General features: G+C 43.1%; 1 protein-coding gene across 1 annotated transcript in view; it reads right to left on the bottom strand.

The window, feature by feature from the left end:
* The window catches only part of LOC119658459 (protein mab-21), a 29,028-nt gene extending 11,840 nt beyond the window's left edge, over positions 1 to 17,188 (bottom strand). Inside the window, exon 1 of the mRNA XM_038065864.1 lies at positions 16,441 to 17,188. Within this exon, the coding sequence (XP_037921792.1) occupies positions 16,441 to 17,188 (748 nt within the window). The remainder of the gene's footprint in view (positions 1 to 16,440) is intronic.
* Between the last annotated feature and the right edge of the window lie 3,433 nt (positions 17,189 to 20,621).

Genomic DNA, 20,621 nt, shown 5'->3' with positions numbered 1-20,621 from the left:
CTCCGACTGCAGGAAGGTTGCTTGCCTCACTTTTTCCGCCATTCAAAACCAAGCGGAAGAGCTAGCCGCACATGACATTTCTATGTTGATTGTTTATTGAGAGTAGGAGAGCCATAAATACGCGAATCTGACAGAAAAATTAATTGAAATGGAAGAAGACATTCATTAGAACGCCACAGCAAAATCCAGAACTCCGTCCGTTGAATGCGGAATACCTGGCAACTGGACGGATTTGAGGGGCCAGTTAAATTTTGATATAAATACTGCGCTATTTTGTCTGGAGGTAAACTTTTATGTGCTGTAAACGTAATTAAAGTAATTCAAGTGTGAAAGCTTCCGACGTTCAGCAGAATTATTCCGGCGAGCACAATTTTAGGAATAAAGCAGAAGATAGCTAATTAAGATAAGGATGGATGTAGGCTGTAGTTTTGAATTTTAAGTTATTTTATAAATAGAAAGCGGCAAAATAAATTCAGGCACGTTTTCTTCAGAAAAGTAAATGTAGTTGTCTTAATGAGGAAGACCGAGCGGAAACTACCAACTAGTTCTGAATATTCATGGATGGGAGTTATGTTCTCAACTAAAACAATTAATAAATTTTAGATTGTAGCCGGCATATGCAGAATTTTTCACAAGTTTAAAGGAAATAGTATTCATTTTTCTTAAAATAAAATATTTAAGAGGCTCCAGTCATAATAACCACGGTTATTTTTAGAAATGAGATTGGGTGAACCAAATACATGATTTCAATTTTAAATTTCAGTGTTAGTTAGTGATAGTGATAGACATACACGTGATTTTGCAGTTGTTTCTTTCCTAAATAATGTGGTTTTCTAGCGGACGTTGAAATTGTGTTTGAAATCTCGTTCAGTTTCATTGTCATTGTTTTTTTTCTATAAGTACATATCCAAAAATACAGATTGAAAGGTGAAGTACTGGATGCCGATAATGCCGATCGGATTGTTTCCGAAGTGAATTTTGACTGCAATTTCGAAATATGTTTGCGATTGTCCTATTTATTTGACTATATTTTTCCAGTAATCACGTGACATAAACTTGCAATATTTGTAGTTTTTAGAAAAAATCCTATTGGTACTACCGCTGTTTTCTTAAAGTGGTTATACAGCAGAGGATATTATTGGCATTTTTGTTGAGGGTTTTCTTCTCTCCATACATATTGCTGCCCCTTTCTCCATTACTAGATTACACAGGAATGACAGTACACGTTTAGCGTCAGGAAAAGCAGAGATCTAAATTCTGCACACCATTCTAAAACTATTCGGAGGGCCTTGGCGAGGTTAGTACAGCAAGACTTACAGCAAAAAACAACCTGCTCTCTGTTGGTGGAGCTTTCAAAGTGTTCTTCATCCTGAACTTCTGAACTTCAATGCGAGTAGGGACGAATATAGTAATAAAATGAAATTGACGATGAATTTCACTGAACCATATACATAACCAGGTTCAAATGGAGCATACCTCACCCTGTTGTGTTGGAGGATTTTATTTCTGAAACAGCATTTTTATATTGTGCTACATACCGATGCCTTAAAAGCTAGTTGAAATGGCCTTTCTAGAAAAGCCAAAGCAAAGGTCGATCCTAGACGAAAGCCTGTAAGGCAATAACTCCCCCTCTTTGCCAGAACACTAGAAAATAATTTTAAAAGTCACATGAGGGAGAGGTTGGCCGGTGCTTTCGATTTCGTTTTGTTAACCACCAGGAGAGGAGTGTAGAAGGTACCAATATGTGGACTTCTACAGTCGTTGTTGGAAGACGGGACCTCATAGTGGACGAATTGGTTGTGTTATTAAAGAGAACAGGGTATCGAGTCCAAAAGTATAACGATGACATCAATGTACTCATATCGGGAAAATATAATCACAGATGTAGAGATAGAGATAGGAAGAATCCTACGATAAACCTCAACCTCACCTGGCGTTCACTAAAAAAAGCTTGATCAAACTTTCATCAATATTAAGCGAAGCAAAATTTCTGGGTGTGATTCAAGATACGAAATTAAACTGGAACAAACATCTCGGATATGTCATTCACTAGGGAAAGCTGCTATTTTCGCCACAAAAAAGGCCGTCGTCAGATGTGGACATTGAAACCAGCTACACAAAACAAAAAAAAGCAGAGGCAGGTATCAAGAAACTGTCCTCGCCTTAAAGATCACCTGCCTCTGCACTGCAAGAGACCCTTCCTCTGGAGAATTGTCATCGTTAAACTTCATGGAAAAAGAAGGGCGAGGGTTTTAACGAAGATGCGGTGCTCAGGCATTTGTGGTATACCAGCGAAGATGAGCTTGCAAGAATGGAATCCAAACAGTATTTATGTGACTGGAGTTTGCACTTGAGCTAATAAAGCCTCAGATGTGGAGGCGTATCTGCGTATTTCCTAACGTCGCAAAGATAATACAGGGTGCGACAGCATAACTTTCTTTTTTAAAATGCGCGCCACTCAGTTAGTTGATGTCATAGCGGAGCGCTAGTGGTCTCGTTCAAGAGGGGATACTGTAAAGTTTTGTCCCGACACGGTTCAGTCGCCATCATGCGTTGGAATAGTGAGGAGCGTGCCTTTGCCGTTGAGGTTTACTTTTCAAGCGGATGTTCGGTTATTGCAACACAGCGTGCATTTCGGAATCGCTTTAATTTAGCCCCGTTGGCTCCCGTCCCAGACCGCAAATCAATTGTTACATGGGTCACTACATTCAGACAAACTGCAAGTGCGACAAAAGGAAGAACTGGAGTCCCTCGGCCCGTTAGATCACCTGAGAACATTGAAGCAGTGAGAGCGTCAATGTTGCGATCGCCACGGCGTTCTGCGCGCAAACACGCATCTGCCCTTGGACTATCCGATCGTTCTATGAGAAGAATTCTTCGAGATGATCTTCATTTTCATCCCTATAAGATGGCGATTGTGCATGAACTTTCAGAACGTGACTTCAATTCTCGGATGAACGCGTGTGAGCTTCTTCTTGATGTCGTTTCCGAGGGTGCTATTATTTTTTTTAGCGATGAACCCCATTTTCATTTGTGTGGGTCGGTTAATAAACAAAACATGCGCTACTGGGCTGACATCAACCCTCGAGAATTGCATCAAAAGCCTTTGCATTCACCCAAAGTCACAGTGTGGTGTGCAATTTCCTCAGCTGGAATTATTGGTCCCTGGTTTTTTGAGGAAAATGAGGTTACAGTGACACTGAATTCGGACCGGTATGTAAACATGCTACAGATTTTTTTTTCCCACGGCTAGAAAATTTGGATTGGGGGACACTTGGTTCCAAGAAGACGGTGCAGCAGCACACACTTCAAGAGCATCGATGGCTGTTTTGAGGGAACACTTTCCAAAGCGCCTTATCTCAATTAGAGGCGATTTGGAATGGCCGGCACGCTCTCCCGATCTGTCCCCTTGTGATTTTTTTCTATGGGGTTTTTTGAAATCCCGTGTTTATGTGAACCGTCCAAGAACCCTACAAGATTTGAAGACCAACATCCAAGAAGAAATTGCCAACATAACACCTGCTATGCTAACAAGAGTCATGACAAACGCCAGAAATCGGTTTACGCAATGTAAGGAGAATGGGGGACGTTACCTAACAGATTTGATCTTCAAAACAATGTAAATAAAAACTTTAGACATGCACCTACATTATAAAAAATAAATAAATATTTTCCGATGCATACAATAGTTTTTATTGAGTTTTGAAAAAAGTTATGCTGCCGCACCCTGTAGATAGAATAATCCTGAAACTCATCAAAACTTGGCCGGCTGGTTTTTGCTCTGTATTCTTATACATTGGCAACATTAGCAGCATACAAATTATTTTGGAGGGCACGGAGTTAAGATCTTTGCTTCATCTGCTCTTCATCGATTTCGAGAAAGCTTTCAACAGTGTGAAATGGGAGTATATCTGGCCTGTTCTAAGCAGGAGGTGCATTTCGGAAGCGAAGGGCAACATATGATGGGGCAAAATGTCGCGTGCTGAATCGAGCAAAAGCAGAAAGGAATTTAAGATCCAATGCGGAGTACACCAGAGTCGCGTTTTGTCACCGATAATATTTCTTCTTGTCATTGGTGGCGTCTTTCATGCTATCTTGTCCGGAGGACGTGTTCAACGGACGGCGACATTTTTCTTCAAAAACCTTGGTTAAATTTTTGACATCTGGCCATGGGCAATCTGCTCTGGATTTGGAAAGAGATGCAAACAGAGTTGGACTGAAAATAAACACAATCGCCGTGCAGGCGTACAGGCGTGTCATCCGTAGAATGTGATCGGATGGCAGTGGATATTTGAAATAATTAAGACTTGCCTTTTCAATTCGCTAGCGGTATTTATTAAGTTTGCAAACACCGATATTTCCGCAACCACTAGTTCCCTTTGTCAGTGCCAACAAGGCAGTAGATTGATCACACATTTGGGAGAGGCGACAATTTTAATGCTGGCTACGTCAAGCAGAGTAACCCATTCCCCCAAGATGGCCGGCGAGTGAGTCGCCCCAAGACCAGTTGGCGTACAACCGTGAAGGAGGAATGCGAGCAATCCTCTACAGAAATCGTGGGGGAATTGAAGCGCATTTCAGGGTTCTTGCTGAAGAACCGCGGAAATGAAGTAGACCCATTCAGTGTCAAAAATGTAGAGAATTTGCCCACACAAAGTTTACTGTAAAGTGCCTAGTGTCTGCATGATTTGTGGAGATCTACATAACAGAGCTAATTGCTCAAAGAATAAGCATTCCAGTGTCAACAACTGAAGAAACTGTAGTAGGATACATACTGCCAATTGAAGAGCGAGTCCAAACCAAGGTACACCTGCAGATCTCTATAATATTGTATCTAAGGCTACAAGCAGTTACACCGTTGCATAGACACCAACCACAATGCCAAATAATTACCTAATCGTCAGTTACTATCTGCTAGTGCTATGAGATTTAATTCGGAATAGCATAGCGTACAAAAATATACTCTTTTCAAAAGCAAGCATCGAGAATACACCCCGATCCAAAGAAAGCCTCAGGAAATAACTTCATTATCAGAAAAGTGTCCTATGTTTTCAATCTGCAGCTGAAACCTTAGCAAATTTTGCATCTTTCGATGATTCCGAACGACAGGAAGGACAAAACGCATATTACTTCCGATAGACCAACAGATATTCTTCATATTCTCTTGAAAATATTTAAGAAATTGTTGCTGAGGTGAAAGTTGTGGTTCGTATCTGAAAACAATATCACTCCCTACCAGAGCAGAACAGCAAAAACAGTTCATCACCAGCATATCTCTCGATACGTTGCACCTTCAGGGTGGTTCAGGAGAACTGAACTGAACATTATGAAAGAACTTGCAGTTGTTCGCATTTCAATGGTCTGATCAACGTAAACTGCCAGCTCCTTATTCATCATGATGAGCATCTGAAGAGATAGAAGGAGTACTTCACCCGGGCTCTCAACGGTATAACATCTGACGACGTTCCACCTGAAATGGCTAGTCGCAAAGACAGTAGCTAAAATATTGCTGAAATTGTGGAACTTTCGAAGGTTTGATCGACAGAGTGCAGGCCGCTTTTTGCTCTGGATTCTCCAGCACAGATCACATCACCACCCGGATCATTTTCGAACAGTGGGTGTAGTTTAGATCTCCGCTTTACTGCTTTTCATCAATTTGGTGAAGGCTTTTAACAGTGTCAACAGGGAATGCATCTTAAATGATCTTTTTTGTAGGGATAAGGATAGGGATTCCTGAATCCGCATCCACTTAATGACATACCGGACCACTTGGGAAGCAACTTACTTTCTCTCTTATGGTCCACGGACCCCTCTTTTTTGAGTTAAACACCACCACATAAATGATAAGAGGTACTTTCCGGTGACACTAATAGCTACTATCAGAGTGAAATATGATAGCTAAAGTGTTACGTTCTGTATCGGGGTAAAGCTTTAGACAAATTTGAAATCCAAAGCGGAATTTGTCAGGGTATCATCCTGTCAGGTAAATGCAAGACGTACGATCCTCTTTAAGTTCACCAAACTACTGGACTATGCTGACAATATCGACATCATGGGAAGAACCACCCGAGACGTACAAACTGCCTCCATCCAGAACGAGCAGGCGGTCTGCACATCAATGAAGGTAAGACAAAATATATGGTGGCAACGTGAGCATCGAAAACCAACCAACCAACAACATCAAACCGCACTGTTCAAACGGGAAGAATAAAGGTAGGAGAATACAACTTTGAGACCGTTGATAATTTCTTCAATGTAGGGTCGAAAATCACAACCAATAACAGCTACGATGATGAAATCCGCGCACGGTTGTTGTTAGCCAACAGAGCCTATTTCAGCTTACAAAAACTGTTCCACTCGAAACGTCTCACCATAGGGTCAAAGCTCTTACTGTACAAGACAATGATCTTGCCAGTCCTCATGTGTTCCTCGGAAACTTGGGCTCTTTGCAAGAAAAATTGCGAACTCTTGGCCGCGTTCGAGAGAAGAATCTTCTGAAGAAATTTTGGCCCCCTATATGAGGATGGACGATTCCGTAGCCTACACAATGACGAAATCTATGAGCGATACCATGACCGTCCGGTTGTGGATAAAATCCGGCTCAATAGGTTACGGTGGGGGGTCAATTAATCCGTATGGATGAGGATGATCCCACCCGGAACGTCTATAAGGGCAATATCCATGGTAGAAAAAGAAGATGAGGCAAACGCAAGACAGCTTATGGGGATATCGAATTGGTGGACCTCGGCGCAAAACCGGGATGTCTGGAGTTCCTTATTAAGGCAGGCCTAGACCGGATACCGGTTGTTGCGCCGTTGATGATGATGATCATCATCCTGTCACCGATTTCATTTCTTCTTATTATCGTCAATTTTCTTAGGCTACCTTGTCCGGAGGACATAGAAGACTTCAACGAACAATAAATTTTTTCTTCGACTACGATGATAACATCTTTTTGCTCTTTCACCGGTTCATCGACCTTGGTCATATGGCGGAAACAAACAGAGTCGGACTAAAGATAAATACCAACATAACCAAGTTTCTCAGTCTTATTAGTCATTGCATTCTTCTTGCCCCATTAACGGGTAGGGCATTCTATGTATATCTCGAAAGCATTGCTCCTGCCGACGGCGGCACAGAGCTTGATCACGAGCACCGAATTAACATCAAGCGGAAGCGGTTTGATGGTAATGTTCCTGCGCTGCAATATGGAAGTGGTTTAAGCCTTCGTCAACATTTGTCTGCGTCGTGTATTGAGATTCTCTGGCATGATACGATTTCGAACGAAGAAATTCATCGCTGCACTGGATGGAACAGAGGCTGACAACTCCATCGCTAGCTGCGCCATGCAATGGTATCGGTATCCCTGGATGATCTGCGAGTGGGTCGTTCTAGAGCTATTTGGTGGAAATCAATGGATGATAATCGCTCCACTTATATATAATGGCAAATACGACATGAGTGCAAATTATTATTGAAGTGAAGTTCACCGTATGTTCAGACCCAAACTAGGCCGAAGTGAATTTTTTGTTCAGCTACGTCAGCCCACTTTTTTGATAAACTTGGGTGTTTAACCCAACAAAGAGTGGTCCATGGACCACAAGAGGGAAAGTAAATTGCTGTGAGCTGGTCCCCATCAAAAAGTACCCATCAGAGTTATTACTTGCTTCAGCACTTTTGTTCTAGTGCTTAAAGTATATATGGAATGATAAAAGAATGGAAGGTTTACCACCTTTAGATATCAAAACAAGCTTCTGCCACGCCCGTAATGCAAGGAAGATCTCTGCAATGCATGGTTTGCACAACTTGGCAAATGTGTCCAATGTAGTCTCCAGAGCTTCAACGCCTGATTAGGTTTTTTCCAAGTCTGAAGTTTTTCTACCCATATCCTACTGCATATTTCATATAGCTCTCCTTTGATAACGTCTACTATTACCTTTAAAGTTGCTTACGATCCTTTCCTTGCTGAAGCAATAAAGCTTGAATGATAAAATCTCTGCCGGTGATCGCTTGTATGTCTTTGGAATGACCCCTCTAGAGACTTACCAAATACTTATTCGTCTCTGCCCAGAGTCTCCTTAAGTCTTCTTCTCTATCGATCTATCTAGGAGTATTTAGCAAAATAACTAACTTTTATGCACAGATCCTGGAGGAGTTGAGAGAGAGGCGTCTTGGATGGTATGGTCACACAATTCGTGTTAACGAGAATTCACTTGCCAAGATTGGTGTGAACATCGAAGTCGACGGTAAAGGCAGACCGAAACAACGGTGGCTTGATAAGCTGGATGGGGATTTAAAAGCCTCAAGATTGTACCCAGATCAGGCATTCGATAAAGCCAGATGGTGAAACCGATTACGACGAGCTGTGAACGGGAAAATGGCTGAAGAAAAAGAAGAAGAACTAATTTTGATCCAGACTTGTAATTTCTTTGTTAATAAGTCTTATCGACTGCCCTCTGGGCAATTGTTTGGCTTACTGGCAGACGGAGTGAAGGTTAGGTTTTCTGCTGGGTGTGCATCACTCTACACAAGACTAAGTTGCATTTTGTTCTCTGGAAACCCGGTACTGAAATCAACCGCACTTTTACAAGAGTTTGGTGGATCGTCGTATCCTCTAGCTAGCTCGACAACCTCCCCGCTTACAGGTTTCCTGAGCAAAATGACCTGTCGGCTCTTCCATATTCGATACTTATTTAATATCACTTTGGTTGGTCAATACAATGTCTAATTGTGGTTTGGCTGGTCACCAGTAATCACAAGTGCCGGAGAAAAAATTGGCTAAGTATGATACGCTTCCGAACTCTGTCAAAATAAGACTTGGAGAAGTGTAACAGCTATACATACTATATATTCGCCACCTATCAAGTTAACACAAATATAAAATCCTTTTGCATGCTTCCCGAAGAATTTATAAATGAATAGGGGTCAATAGGGCTCCTACCCTATTACAAAAATATGCATTTTATTTTGTTTAAGTCCCCATTCCGGGCCCCTGAGAAAACTTCGGGCCTGAGGGTATTTCCCCTTTCGTCAGGCTTCTGGTTTCCCATTCCCCCCTCCATGATAATAGACGGTTGTAAAACCAAGTGGCGACAATTTCAGCGATAGTGATGGTCAGCCTCCACGCGGCGTTTAGAAGAATAAAGAAAGTGATGGCGACTGCTCTTGAGAATCCTTCTTTGAATGATAAGAAACAACAACAAATCATGTTGACAGGCTTTATGTGCATGGTAACATGAAGCATGTACAGTGTACGAGAACAAGCATAATCCTTGTTGGAGAACATAATTTTCTCGAGAAGGACCGAGGATCTTCAAATGCAGCATCCTCTCACTGTGGCTGTGGTAATAGAATTGGGGTAGAGGCGTTGGCAGCGAGGACAAGGAAAATTATTTATTTTTCAAGTTTTGTAAACGAAATTGTTTATTTTATAATTTGTAATCTACACTCCATAAATCGTGCAATTCTAAATTCTAATTATGTTACTCTAAAGATTACTCCCTCAAAGACGATCAAAAATCCGTTTGAGAATGGAGGAATGACCCACTGGTTTGAACATTCAAGGGTCTCAGGGCCTAGGTGGGTTCTTATTAAAATTATTCACTATTAAGCCAATGCACCTTTGTCCCACTAAGGTGGGTGCTTGTCGCAAAACGCGACTGAAAAGGTTCAATTTCAACGGACTAGCCAGTTGAAGATTTCGAAACTTTCTTGCTAATCTCACATTTTATATGCCCCGGAGAACGACGAACTATACGTACCGGTAAACGGCCTTTGACTCGGAAGGCGGCTGCGGTAGCCAGAACCATAACGCTCGTTTTCTGCAACTTGAACGAGAGTTCCAGCGTTACAAGCTGGACCTTCTGGGGTTAAGTTGGGGTAGAAGGGGAGACTCTGGAGAGTACCCCTTTCTTTATTGTGTGGCTGTGCCGTTGTACTTCGGAAAGCTTGATAGAAACATGCATTAATCCGACGTTGGGTTGATGCTGCAATCGCAACGCGCGCCTTAATTACTTGGAAGTCGGGTTCGGACAAAATACTGACCGCAACATTTCGGTCCAAAATGAGGAACATTTTAACAGCACAATGTTAAAGTGAATAGTCTGACACGAGCTAGGTACAAATAGAACAAATGTTTATATATAAAAAATACATAAAGCTTCCATAAGTGGAGCGCATAATTTCGGGTTTTCTACCCAACTGTGCTTTAGTTTCATTGTCATCTGCTATGCAGGTCAAAGTGGTAAAACAGATTTATGGTGGAAACAAGAACTGCAAAGACTCAGGGAATCAACCAGACGACTTCTGAAATGTGCTTGTAAAAGCAATAAGAATGCAGGTTAGACCCCTGGAACTCATAGCATGAATATAAGAGGCTTGTGAAACGTTCGAAGCAAGACTCCTTTAAAGCACAATGTGAGAACTGGAAGGAGAAAGGGAAACTCCCAGGCTATACAGCATCCTTAAAGAGATGAGTCGACCAAGTTGAACTCTGTTAGAAACCTGGATAAAATTTTCACGAACTCCAGGGGTGAGTCTGTACAGACTTTCTTGTAAGGAGAGAATTAGCAGTTTCTGTAAACCTCTCGTCACGAAAGTGTTGCAACGGGAATTGGAACACAGCGAGAGTGGTTATCACCAATGAACACGGGAGAGTTGCTATACTATCCTTTGAGCACTTTAAAGAACCTGGTATGGATGGTATCTATCCAACGATGCTAAAGGAGGGCATAGAACACTTAGAGCACTTCTAGGAAATATTTTTCGAGGATGCCTTGCTCTGGGCTACTTGTCCACCTTTTGGCAGAAGGTTAAGGTAATCCTCATATCTAATCCTGGGAAAGATGACTATTCAAATCCAAAGAACTTTAGACAAATCAGCTTAATATTATTTTCCCTGAAATGTCTGTAGAGTCACACTAACGAGAAGACGCTAGAGTCGCACTCACTAAATGAAAACCAACACGATTACCAGCGTGGAAAATCTTGAGAGGCTGCTCTTCACTCTTTGTATTCAAAAATATAGGACGCAACTTTGAAAGGCGAGTACGTGATGGGGGTGTTCGTAACATTGCTGGGGCGTTTGACTATGTACCTTTTCAAAAGCTGTGTGATGCGCGCCAGAGCGCACGGTGTTGATAAAACTTTCATTAAGTAGATTTTGCTGTTGTGTGCTGTCTCAAGGAGGTGTGCTAACCGTATTTCTATGAAGTATGTTGGTCGACTAACTACTATGTGAACTGGTAAATCTGCGAATACACGCTAATGCTTATGCTGATGACGTAGCTGTGCTAGTTGGATCTCAGAATGGTGTATAGAAATATACAATACGCCGTTGATTTGATTGATAATTGCCTCAGGCACGGGTTTTCGGCAAATTCAAATAAAACAACAATGGTATTACCTACAAAAAGTAGACAACTGAATGGTATTTGGCTTCCAGAGGTGAGGGGCACCTCATTAGGCTAATGTTCGCTTGTGCATCCATGATGGGTTGAGGTCAGAAGAGTTTTCGCTGTAAACTAGCCACACTGTAAAGAATCGGTATTACCGATACCATGGGCACGACACGACGGTCCCGCTCTAAATGCAATACTCAATTTGCAGCCCTTAGATTTGTTTATTCAGAGCATTGCAATGAGAGTAGCTCATAGATTAATTCGATTAGGTCTACCATGAAACAACGGACGTGGAAGGTACAGAGCATTGGAAGAGTTATTGGGAGAAGTGAATCCAGTTTTAACAATGCCTCCTGATTCCCGGATTCCCATACATCTGTTTAGTAGAAGATATGAAGTTATCTTCAAACATAGAGAAAACCGGAACAAACCGGAGGAAGGCATGGTAGGATATACTGGTATTTTCCACACCGATAGCTCAGAAGCAGAACAGTGGACTTTTCCCTTGAAACAATATTCAAGGGTCTTTCAGGGTGAAGTATAAACGATTCTAATGGCGGAAACCTGGGTGATTGACAAGCCGTTGAACGGCAGGCACACAGCAATCTAAGGAGGTTAAGCAATTATTTGATCACTTCAAAAATTGATCAAGAATGTAGAAATCAATTGAATTCTGTTTCTACATTCAATATGGTGGTAGTATTCGTGGTACCCGATGAATGAAATCTCGGTTGCTTTAGCCAAGGAAGGCTCAATTTCCCCATAGAAACCAGCAACAGGGATGTCAACAGCATTACCTAATGCTGCTACCAAAAACTGGGAACAAGCTTCTCGTAATGGCAAATGGCAGAACCTTAATACTGCTTAACACACCAAACTTAAAATAGTTATCGTTCCGATGCTTGTAGTTCTTCTAAATAAAAATAAAACTAGGTAGCTTGCTCCTACTACAATATATTTTAATAGTTAGTAAATACGTATTTCGAAAGCTACTTACTCTCTTCCTCAGTACTTAAGTACTTAGAGGTAAAATATATTGTAGTAGGAGCAAGCTACCTAGTTTTATTTTTAATTACACCAAACTTGTCCTGTCAAAACCAAACAAAAATACTGCAAAGTTTATCCTGGAGGAAAGCAGGAAGACTTGCAGGAGCAGTTTGGGCATTCTGACTGGTCATAATTTACTAGTTGAGCATATGTTCAGAATATGAATTCTCCGAGGCAATACGTGTCCATTGTGTAATGAGGAAACGGAATCGAAAGAACCTTTTCTATGTGAGTCCCTACCTATCAGATTTTCAGTGCTGATGTGCTCCAACTGGAGCGGGTAGTATCACATCTACTAACAGAAATCCTGCGATACGTAAACAAATCCGGGGTACTCCGTTAGACGGGAGAATCCAGTACAATGGACCACTAGGATCTGAGTGCAGTGATAAGTTTACAGCAGCGGGACAGCATAAAAATGAAGACAAACGTCCATGGTCAAGCGGAATTTTAACACGGGGCAACGAGATTAAGACCCTGAAGTTCAAAAACTCGGTGATCAATAAAGCATCTGACTTGGAGTTCCTTCTTCAAATCAAATGTATCGATGTTCTATGTTAAGCTGTTGGTCGTGAACCCTGACTCAGATAATTCGAAATTCCTGATCACCCTTTACAAGTCGGGAGAAAGAGACAATCACAACTTCTGTTTGTACACTAGCCACTCTAAAATTATAACTCGCAGAAATTAGACCAAACAATTTATTTACATGAGCCGCTCTAATTTCCGGGCTTAGAATATAGTTTTCCGTTTACAAGGTTTTTTTTATGTTTTATTTCCTACTCTTCCAATATTCTTGCCCTTTTAGATACAGTAGGTGAATGTGTTTACGCACAGTGTTGGACTTCCGTACCGGTGTGCCGTCGGGCTACCAATAAAATATATACCTCCGGAATGATTAACTTGAGCCAGGATTCGCCCTAGGGAGTCTGCAAATGAGGTATTGTTAGTTTAGAAAACTCCTGCCTTTCGTCCCCTAACGGTCGAGCTATATCTTCTTCGCAACAAGAACCAGAACATAATGCGCAAAACGGATCCATTTTTCAGCGCTCCTCATCATCTTTTTGACAAATGCTGCCCGTAGAGAGCTCTCCTCTATCTGGGTAAAGTTGCCGACGAATTCCTTACCCGCTTCAATAAGATAAAAGATGTGATTGAGGTCATCCACCACCTCATTGCAAAACACGCAGTCAAGGAGTGGTGCCTTCTTAATCTTGTGCAGGTAGCTCTGAAGAACTCTACGCATAACTAGAAACTGGGTAAAGAAATAATCAATCTTACCATGGTTTCGCTTTAATCACGAGCTTAAGTTACTGCTAAGCGGCGTGATCTATCTGATTCCGAAGTATATGTTCTCGTCCTTCACGAGCAACCATCTGCCCCGAGACTTTTTCTTTCCACTTGTAGATCGTTTTACTTTCGTTGGAAAAAGGGTAATGAGAGTCACTCCCGCGACCACCATCATCACTACCGATTCTAAGACGACGCGGTAGGCAGACACCACCCTCCGTTTCTGTGCTTGCACAAGACACCTCCTTGATAGCTGCCTCAGCCCAAATCTGGGCGCCATAAAGCAAAACGGACTGCGACGATTCATGTTATCATGGTGGTACCCACAACATTTGCCCTTAGCCAATTTATGGCTGAAACCCCAGCTATGGCTTTTCAGGCTTCAGGTCGAGGTTCTATCCAAGATACTTAACCGTTGGGCTTAACTCTTTAATAATCTCGCCTATCGATATGGGACTCACAATTACTACATATTTTTTTGAGATGTCATGGATTTACTTACCCATCACATTAATGTCCCAAGTGTTTTTTGGCATGTAGGGTCTTAGTAGACTTTGGTAAGAAGTATTCGAGAGGTCTGGCCATAGAATAGATCCTGTGCTACCTCCGAAGTGATTTTCACCCTTCTCTGGACCCATAGCGTCTCAAAAATAAGCAGGGGTAGTCTTTCAGATAACCCCTCAATATACTCAACAGTTAGCCCGACATTTGAACTGAATTCTCTGGTGTGCCTAGCATATCAGCGATCTTACGAAATTGAATGCATTTCAGAACATCAAGTTTTACGAAGAGTTGACAACGGCTTTGCTCCTCAACTCTATGAATCTGCTTCTCCTGAGCCGTTCGAGCATTTTCCCGCCTGCATCAATCACATAGAATGATTGATATGAAAACGGTGATTTCGTTTGCCTCAGCTCATCTATGCCAGCTTTGACCCTTCCTAGCGACAAGGATAATTGCTTCCTCCAGGTAAGCGCTGAATGTGCTGATCTTGGTAAATTCTTATTTTTTATAGAGAGGACTGTTTCTTCCATTCCAGGTTTTTTATCGTGCACAGTGCGCAATCCTCGCCTTTCACGCTGTTATCGCCAACCCATCGATTAATTCGTAGGGAGCTTTGCTTGTGTTTATCACATAAGCAGTCTCCTTTTGATTGATCCGTACCTTGTAATTGTAATGCGTGCCACTTTCCGGTCGTCTAAACGTTGAGCCAAACGGCGAAACAAATGACGCTCTTTTTGCAGGTTGGCAATAAAAGGTGCCAAACAGGGCATAGAAACTCCATGGGCTGTCATAACCGGGTTCATAAATGTAATTATGACAGTGTCGGCTGCCACGATATCACCTTCTAAGGTGTCCTCTTGAGCGGTTCTACCCATTCGAAGAGCTTCAACGAATTTTGTGATGTTTGCGACATTCCAGACACAGGCAGAGCGCAGGGCTGGAGCACGGCGAATCGTAAGGACAACCACTTCGAACGCGATGTATTGATGATCGTTCGCCAAAATATTTTCCAGAACTCGCAACCCGTCCATTGACGCCACCATTGATTCGCACTCTAGGCCGGGATATTCGCTAAACACCAAATCCAGATAAAGCTATCCTCTCGGCCTTGGGGCCGAGCCTGAAGTCAGACACGGTCCGAAACCAAGCGACATCTGAGTCCGCGTTATTCCGATACTGTTCCCTGCTTAGCACTAAGTCCCCTTTACCTCCACAGCGAACTACGCTGGCATTGAAGAAAGTTACAATTTGCAAAGCTATTCTGAACCACTGTCATTAAGGGGAAGGCAGTATTCCACTTGCTATTCTAAGTACAGATCTGCGTCAACTTCTGGATCACGTAGATCATGAGTTTTTCGAATGGCATGATTTCGAAGGACGAGGAAGTGAACATATGAGTCCCCCATTCAGAGTAAATTAATTTTGCTAATGGTTTACTCAGCTGGACCAAGCCAAACTATTTATCAGCAATTTGATCTTGAATTTTGAATGACTAATGTCGGTTACTCCCAGATATCCAAGATGTACCTTAAAACAATTTCTCTGTTCTCTGCTAATTTTTACCGCATAAGAAAATTCCAAAACGCTTACGCCGGAAGCGCCTATCCCTCGGGCCGCAACTATTTTATTTCTGTTGCCACCAGCATTAGAGTAATTCGCAAATTAATGAAGATTTCACTTATCAATAAGATTTATTATGAATAAATGAACATTTCCTCATTCAATTCAAATTTTAACAGATTGTGAAATTTAGCCGTGAAAATTCGCAATTTTCATTCAATGCAGACTTTCAAGCGTTCTTTTAGCGTGCGCGACTTCATCCAGGATCAGAGGAAGCTCATTAGTAACCGCTGGTATTGTGAGTGAAATGTTCGCAGTTGGAATATGCGATATAAGCTCGACGTTAACAGTAATGCATAGAATTCGTTCTGAGAAGATTTTCATTCTTTTGAATTTTGCAAGATACTTCCCATCCCACATTCGAGCATTAGCCGAAATACAGCTCACGTAGTGAATGACTGCGTATTTCGGATTAAATCTTAATTTCTATTCAAAATTTTAGCTTTAATGTGATTAAAAATTTTCCTATGGATAATTAATCCATGCTTGGTTTGACTATTCTAATTTCGGCAATGGGAACTAAATTCTTCCCGGTCTCCCCGAAAGCAAACGCCGACGGCGTGTACCACATATCGCTCACCTTGCAATAATCGATTCTCTGCGTCTGTGAAACTCAGCACCCAGGCATCGCCTTCCATGGCAGAGTTTTTTCCTTGCAGCGCCAAGCACTCCTTCGACAACATATCAAATCCTTCGGTCTTCACCTCGGCCACGATATTAGGATGCGGCCACGGAATTCCGGGTAGCGGCCAGTGAGAAGCCGACCGGGGCCACAGCCCCGCGCACTTGAAGGCGGGCGTGATTTGCACAATAATCCTTTCGCGGATGCGTAACTTCACTTCCGTGGTATCTGCGATCATTTTCACGATATCCCGGTACGCGCACTTATCACACGCCTGCGCAACCAGTGTCTGGAAGCGCGAACGGATTTTCCGGGCCGAGAGGTAGCCGGAAGCGGTAATGAACTCCACCCACAGCGACATGGATCGCTTGCGTCCGTCACTGAGTTTTAGAACCGCACAACCCGGCAGAGTCCCGTCGTCCACGAAATTCAGGACGCCCATTTGGTTCAGGTAAATGATGATCTCGAACTCGGTGGGTGAGATGACCTCCAGCCCCTCGTAACGGCCATTGTAGTCGTTCAGAGACGAGATGAATCGCGGTTCCTGCACTTCGACCTCCTTGAGCACGTCCTGCACAATCCGACACACTTCCATGATCGTTTTGTGGATCTGCGACTTGCGCACCTGCACGCGATCCGCGCAATATTTGTTCATTTGGTAAACCATTTTCGACTGGGCCGCGATCATGTCGGACGGGACGAGCATCTTGAGTCTGGGATCCTTGCCGCGAGCAGCCACGAGAACAGAAAGTCTTCCTTGCAGAATCGGAACTACACCAGGTCAGAAGCCGACGCACTCACCACCTCCGTGTGGATTGCGACACGGATTAATGCGAGTCTCGCGGAATTCACCTCATCGTTGGCCGCGCGCGAATTTCACCAGCGGAAATGCAATTGTCGATGCACTCCGGTACGGGGCCGGCAATTAGTCAGCGCCACTCTGCGACACGGCACAATTAATTCACGAAGCAAACGCAGCGACGCGGGCGGCAAACCACTGACTGAGGAAAACTCGAAATTCAAGTCACCGAGCGCCGAAGACGACGACGACGATTTGATTCTGGGAGCGACTCGCGCAGCACACCGGGGAGGAACTTCCCACACCTGAGCACTCCTTCCCAGGGTGCAGCGGTGCAGGCGTCGCACACCAAGAAAGCAGAACGAGACGCCGAGAAGAAGAAAGGGGGCGGGCCGAGACAGCGGAGGCGAGCGCTACATATCCCATGGTTGCTTGTGGGATTCAGTTTGGGTTGTACTAAAATACGAAAGAACGTAGTACAATCGCTACAGGAGATTTTGAGGAGACGCATGTTTGAATTGAGTTTTCCAGTCACATATGCTGATGTCACGCATGACATAAATTAGGTATATTACATATATTATTGACGCATAAACTCATCAATTAGAAATACAAATGGGCGCATTATAGGTCCGCAAAAAACAAGAAAAGGAATGAATTAGATTCAAATATGAAGTTCAACTGGCATCGGTCTATATCACCACTAGCCGGATTTTGTCCTGGGCTAGTTATTATGCAGGGCAATCAGATTCGAGATTGTTCCATAAAGATACAACGGCAGCAAATTTAGGTACTATTGCTCAGTGGTTCACTTACCATCTCTATGAAGCGGATATTGCAGATCGCAATCACCCGCGCTCTTTTCCAATCCATTGCAAGCCCAGGACAACTTTATCAACCATCTTCCGGGCGCTCCAGCAACATCTGCGCAAATGCACAATCAGTACTACATCTCAGCCCATTGTCGGCAGCGTCGGCCCCGCCCCTTCGCATTCAAACAAGAACTACTGCAACCACCGAACTGCACTATCGGGAGAACCATCGGCAGTCTACCGACAACATGGTTGCGGTTCAGAGCGGCGGGGTGGGGAGCGAACCAGTGCCCGAACAATGGAACGGTAGCCGCTTCGATGGTAATCTGCGGAACCGCACGAATGACGCGCGAGAGACGTGTTAGGACGGGTACCACCCCTCGAATTAGCCCATTACGGCCGTGGGACGTTTGTTTTGCTACCTACTATGCCCGGGCTCGGTGAACACACGCAGCAAGTGTCGGGCGGTTCGTGTTCTCCGCATCGTTTTTACAGTGTACGCGATGATTAATGGACGGCTATCACGAGCGAGTGTCTATTGCCCGGACTCGGTGCTCTGCCATCTCGACTGGGTCTTGTGCTGAAGTTGCACGTTTTTGTGGGGCGAATTGAATTAGTGAAAGTCATGAATGAAGAGTGATGTTGTCTGCGCACATGTTGGGGAGTCCAAAATGGGGGAGGTTATTGATTTTTTGGGGGAGAATTTGTCTGTGAGGGTTGTTTGGGTATGTTTGTTTGCTTGAGGGCAGGATGCGGAAACTAGATGACTTTTGAAGATACAAAAACCCGAGTTATATATCACTTGGTTGCTTGGTTGGTTAATATATTTATGGATGTCAGGTAACAGGAAAAACGTGGAAATATCTTTGAATGAATGTCCTGAATAGAATAGATGCCATTTGCAGTTTGCAACACCTTTTACTACCAAGTTAGGAAACCTGAAAGGAAGTCGGATCAAGCAACCGTAGCAAAAAGGTAGCGGACAGTTATCACGGGAATATCCAGAACATTAGCAAGTTGAGTCTAAGAGGTTGGAAACTAGGGATAATCGTAGAATACAAAGTAACAGACGAAATCATCTTGCAATAAGGCATGTCGCTGAACTGGAAGAAAAGTTAGGCTTTACTTGTTTGGAGCGAGAGGCAAAGGGGATGAACAAGGTCTGTGGAAAAACACAAATCCATCTTATAGGTTTTTGTCCGCTGACTGAGCACTTCAACTGATTATTTCAGGCGATATGGAAGTAGGCCTGGTCGTGAATAGGCGTATGGAGATTCCATTTTATTCTTCCCTTTGCTGCAATGCACAAAAGTTGTTTTCATAAAGGTTCCTTGGGTACCACTTTACACCAGTATACAACAGCTATCAAGACAGGCTGGAAAACTGCAGAAAGTGCAGGGATTAGAGGCACCTTTTGAGAGATGGCGGGCACGGTTTATGTTGCCCAAAGGACAAGAATATTTTCGATTTTCGTGATGGGTTCCTAGATTTATCATCATAAGATCAGTCAAAACGACCAGTTCTTGAAGAATATCAGAACAATATCGATGGGAGGTACAGACCTGTTCCTTTAGTGCTCCGATCAAAGATAAGTAGTTAGGGGGGCACCGCCAGAGAAGGTGAAACGAAGAATGGATAGCCATAACACTGAACTGAAAAGACTGCAGAAAGAAGTCCAAGCTAGAGGTCGTCTTTATTTTCAAGAAACGTGCTGTTCTCTTTGCAAATATCGCACAAAAAGTTAAGGCAGCTGTCAATTGGGAGATAGAAGGGATGCTGTGTATGTATAACGAAAGGGGGACATAGAAAGGTGTCCTATTTCCTCTACTATTACAGACATTGGACATGTCAATCCGAGCCGACAATATTTTGGGAGAGGAGAAAACCGTGAAGGACTAGATATACATACGAGATAATAAGGAAATGCAGAGATTTAAGGGAAGCCACTAAAAAAGAAGGTCTTCATAGGAACCTGGTGAGTTAGTTCGAGTTACGGGAATTCAAAGGCCTGAGGCGGAACACAGGTATATATGCTTGTAACTATCCTCATAAATGGGGCATAACACCTCAAACACATCTAAGCGAGGGAACTGTGCGCCATTCCAAAAACTTTGCGATACTGCCAGAGAGCATGGTGGTAATGATACTTTAGTTAGGTGGTATTGCCCCCAGGGGGTGTGTTACCGTGTACTGTGGGGTGCGTTGGTGTACTCAGTGTTGTGAGAACTTCAAGAGCTGCCAATATACCCCCAAGTATATCTGAATCAAGTGGCTGAGCTTCCTCTGAACAATATTGACAATTGGTCCCTCAGGTTTTCAGCAAATCCTATTAACATCTCTCATCTCAGCCCGGTGCGAAAATTATGTGCAAAAATAGTCGAAAATTATGTGGGAAAAAAAGTCCGGGGTGAAAATTATGCAAGTTTGGATTGAGAATTATGCGGGCCATCCTATTATCCTTTTTTTCCATAGGAATTTTTACTCCGGCCCCCGAGAAAACTTCGGCCTGGGGAGAATCTACTGCTTTT

Source organism: Hermetia illucens, chromosome 5 (assembly GCF_905115235.1).
Source record: "Hermetia illucens chromosome 5, iHerIll2.2.curated.20191125, whole genome shotgun sequence".
Taxonomy (NCBI): Eukaryota; Metazoa; Arthropoda; class Insecta; order Diptera; family Stratiomyidae; genus Hermetia; species Hermetia illucens.
Note: the sequence above shows the minus strand (reverse complement) of the source record. Positions and strands in the feature narration are given on the sequence as shown.